General features: G+C 30.2%; 1 protein-coding gene across 1 annotated transcript in view; it reads left to right on the forward strand.

Annotated features, from left to right (window-relative positions):
* CSMD3 (CUB and Sushi multiple domains 3) overlaps positions 1–4786 on the forward strand; it is a gene marked incomplete at its 5' end in the record, with an annotated part of 1439134 nt that overhangs the window by 1202271 nt on the left and 232077 nt on the right. The window contains 3 exons of the mRNA XM_007955674.2: positions 33–146; positions 646–741; positions 2274–2477. Of these exons, the coding sequence (XP_007953865.2) occupies positions 33–146; positions 646–741; positions 2274–2477 (414 nt within the window). The remainder of the gene's footprint in view (positions 1–32; positions 147–645; positions 742–2273; positions 2478–4786) is intronic.

Raw genomic sequence — 4786 nt, forward strand, 5'->3', positions numbered from 1 at the left:
TTTCTTTGCTTCTCCTGGTTCCTGTTGATCAGTGGTGTTTGGCCAGTTTGTGTTTTTCCAGACATCACTCCACGATGTTGTTGAGGTGTATGATGGGCCAGCTCAGCAATCTTCTCTGTTATCTTCCCTCTCAGGATCCCATTCAGGTATCCTTTAATAGAACTGCCATGCCTCAGTTATTGATTAAAGTCTGACTTTGATTGGTGTCATAGTTAAAGTTGAGATTTATGTCATCATTTTTAGAAAAACTTAAATTGAAAATAGAATCACTTTTTTTTAAAACAATAGAAGCACAATTAACAGTAACTCAAAAACTTAAGAAAAATATAATCAACTATTTCTTGGATTGTACTTATATATAAATATAATATTTAATCACTCTGTGGTTTTGATGTAATATAAAATATTTAAGGAATCTTTAAAGAATGAGCCAATATATATCAAATGTAATGAAAGCTTTCTGGTAAAAAGCTTACACTTGAAGCTGAACCCATAGAGAATATATTGTTAGTGGTAGGATATTTTAAAGTAATTTTGATAGAAAGTAGATTGATGTTTTCGGATGACAGTGTAAATTAATGTAGCTTGTTAGGTTTACTGAATGGAAATTATTTATTATATCTTAGTGTTTGTTTTGTTGAGTAGGAGAATCACTTCCACTGAGTTCAGGTAATCAGATCACAATTCGATTTACTTCAGTTGGACCAATAACAGCTAAGGGATTTCACTTTGTTTATCAAGGTAAGTCACCCCGTAGCCTAGAAACACACTAAAGAATGATACCAGTTTCTATCCTATGTGCAGAGCTGTTGAACAATGAGATCCTTATTATCATATAGGAAAGGGAAAAGTTTTGTTTTTGTTTTTAAATAGTTTTACTCCGTCTTCTCCCCTTATTAATAGAGCTCTGTCACTTGAATCAAAATCAAAAAAGGCCTCACTGCTTCCGTCATCATCTTTAATTTAAATGTATGATTTTCCGTCCTCCAACATACGGTTTTCTACACCTCTTTTTTCTTCAAATCAAATACATATTTTCATACTTTTTCCATAGTCTAACACTCCAACTTAAAAATTGTTTAAATTTTGTGTGATGATATACTTAGGCATGCCAAAGAAATCATTATTTCATTCTAAAGTTATAGTTTCTCATTCTTTCAGAATAATTCAAAATTTCATCAGTTACTGAAGATTTCTGTTCAATTCAAAGTCCACTTATACAGTTTTATTTATCCTTTATAGATAATCCCCCATATTTTCATTAATTAAGAGCCATTATTCCAAATATTTTGAGTTATGTATGACAATGGTTTTTCTAAAATTTATCTTGAACTTTATCAACTAAGAATTTAATAAATATTTATGACTTTAGATTCTTCTTAAGCCCTCTTATCCTATTTATTTGTTGGGCATAATATTGTACTGTTTTATATTTGATAGTATTTTCCCTGTAAACAATTGGAGATAATGTGAGTTTAAAAAGGCACTATAACAAATGAAGCTATTTTCACTCAAGTCAAATAAGTACAATGAATCTATTTAAAATTCATCATATCATTTTGGGCTAGTGACAGTCTCTTTAATACCATCTGTATGTGTTTTAAAAAGAAAAAAACATCCTGTTATCATTCTTCTTTACTAAACCAAAAAAAAAAAAAAACAATTGAAGGACATATTTTAAGAACTACACACAATTTCTAATTTGGTATTATGTAATTATTAAAGTGAAAATGTTTATTGTTGTTACTCTGTCTGACTTACACTCTAGTTATTATCTTCACCAACAACAAAATGTTTTCAAAAACTAAGTCTGTACTTATAATATTGACTTAATAAAGCATTGTGTTTGTTTTTTAATTTTGAGGAACAAATACTAAAAAAATGCAATTACCTCTTGTAAGATGATACATATATTTCTGAGTATGTCAGTTTTGAAAGAAAATGTATATAAATATTTCAGCTTTCATCTCATAAATTGAAATATCTAGCTCTAAAATTATATTGTTATATTAATTAATGTTTGCTATAATAAAATAGAACCAATATACTTAATGTTGTTTAAAGAGTTAAAAATAAAATGTTTAAATGACAAATCCTGTGATTATAGCATTATTTCATTCATTTTGAATAGTATTTTATTCTGCATGAAATTTAAAACTTTTGAGAAAGCTCTGACAAAAAGTGAAGATATTCTTTTCTCTGGTTAGTCATATTTTAAAATTTGTATTTCTGTACCAAATATGAAATTAAAATAAACAATTATTTGTACACAGCTGTTCCTAGAACAAGTTCTACACAATGCAGTTCTGTGCCTGAACCCAGATTCGGAAGAAGGATTGGCAATGAATTTGCAGTTGGTTCCTTGGTTCTTTTTGAATGTAACCCAGGCTATGTTCTCCATGGATCCATAGCAATTAGATGCGACACAGTGCCCAATTCTTTGGCCCAGTGGAATGATTCCTTACCTACTTGTATTGGTGAGTACATAAATTTGTATTTTTTCTGATTTACATATTTTATATAAGAATTTTTTATATTGCATCTCTCAATTTTTCTATTTCATTTCTAATAGTTCCACAATAATTTTTTAAGTAATTGTTTGTTTTTGCTGTATCTAAATATGCAAATTAGAGAAGAGATTTGGTGATATTATCTGGTGATGAAACCCATTGACAAAATATTTGTGGAATTGGCTGTTAATTCACTGTCATTAATTTATATGGACAAAAATGCACACATATTTCCAATAGCACACAGACTTCGGACGTTACCAATATTGGATCATTAACCTTGGCTTCAGATTGAAATAAATACAATTTTCCATGTTTAAAAGTTTGTGAAAATGTTTCTGCACTGCTATGTATAAAATTCACCTATCTTGTAAGAATCACAGAAGCTGATTCCTCTATTCATATTTTAGGTTAGCAACAAAAAAAGTTTAAAAAAAATGTATTTTGTAAATATGTAAATATGTACAAATCAACTTGTTTTTACTTTGCTATTCATTATAGACATATAAGAAAAGGTGTAAAATAAGAGATTTTCCCCCTCTTTTAAAAATGTTTCCAATTGGTAACATTTTGAATAAGTAGAATGTGTAAGTTAACCAGTAATCTCATTGCTTAGAAACTTATTTTTGAAACTTTATCTAATATACATTGGTAAGTAGATTATATGCTATAAAAATTGTGATTCTCATCATTGTTTACAGTCTTGTAGTATTTCAGAATCGTCACAGTAATTTTTGGTTTTCATGGAGTTCCATACAGGGACACTAGTGGCACAGTGACTAAGGCATTTGACTGCTAATCAGAAGGTTGGCAGCTCAAACCCACCAGCCACTGCATTGAAGGAAGATGGGGCAATTGGCAATCTACTTCTGTGAAGATTAACCACCTCAGAAACCCAATGGGGGTCACTATGACACTAGATAGTAGTTTTTTTTTTTTTTTTTTTTTAACAAAGCTCCATAAATGTGGAAAATGTAAAAGATTGGGAAGTTGCCCAATCCCCTCTCCCAGGATATATAGAAATTATTATTTTCAATTCTGAAATATTAAATTAAAAGAAAAATGATGGAGAGTGGGTGAGGGTTGGGAATGGTATCTGGGGAGTGGAACCAAATGTACACAAAATGTTGAATGTAAAACAAACTCTGCTCTATACATTAGCATGGAAAGTAAAATAAAAAATAAAAAAATGAAAGAAAAATGATAAAAATTCATCTCAAGGTAATAGATATATGTCATGGGTTGAGTGCTTTCTCATTAACATTTTTTTTCTCATGTGATTTGGAGAGTTAGAGGATTTTTTTAATGAAATGTAAGCAAAATTTTGTTGGTTTTAATATCCTCAATTCTCTACTTTCCCATCGTGAAGCCATTTCTATGTGCGAGCATACACATAACATAAAATCTACTAAACATAACATACATACTTACAAACATTATTTATAACATATCTTGTCATACCTAGAAGAAAATAACACATATTCAAAGTTTTATTTTTAATTATTTCAAACACATTGATTGACATGATAGCTTATAAGTCATTAGAGTAAAATTTATTTTTCAAATATGAAAAGATATGTAAAGTACATTTGTTCCTACTAAGGAAGCAGAAATGATAAATTTTGTTGATGTAAATTCATAAGACATATTTTTATAGAAATTATATGATATAATAGGTAGAGTCAGTTTTTTATAACTGACTTCAAGACATAATTATTGATTGTGTTGGGGTAATGATATAAACTGAAACTGTCAGAAACATAAAGCAAGGGATGGTCACTTGATTGTCTAGGAACTTAATACCACCATTCCCTCCTAAAGAGTTTTACCTAGCATATTTCAAAGGGCATTTTTCTTACAACAAATATTTTAATTCTAACCACTGAAATAATGAAATATGAATTATTCTTTTATTAGTCTATTATTTGTTGAAATGGCACCTTTAAAAAGTATTTAAAACACTGAAAGATTCTCAGAATTTGTTGATATTGTGTACCATTGAGTCTATTGTGATTAATAGTGACACTATAGGACAGAGTAGAACTGCCCCCCCAGGGCCTTCTAGGCTGTAATCTTAATGAAGGAGCCCTGGTGGGTGCAGTGGTTAAGCATTTGGCTGCTAAGTCAAAGATCTGCAGTTTGAATCCACCTGCCTCTCTACAGAAGAAAGACATGGCAGACTGCTTCTGTGAAGATTACAACCTTGGAAACCCAATGGGGCAGTTCTACTCTGTCATATAGGGCCACCATGAGTCTGAATCCACTCAACAGCAATG

The sequence above is a fragment of the Orycteropus afer genome, unplaced genomic scaffold, assembly GCF_000298275.1.
Source record: "Orycteropus afer afer isolate SDZICR_OR568_19922 unplaced genomic scaffold, OryAfe1.0 scaffold00530, whole genome shotgun sequence".
Taxonomy (NCBI): domain Eukaryota; kingdom Metazoa; phylum Chordata; class Mammalia; order Tubulidentata; family Orycteropodidae; genus Orycteropus; species Orycteropus afer.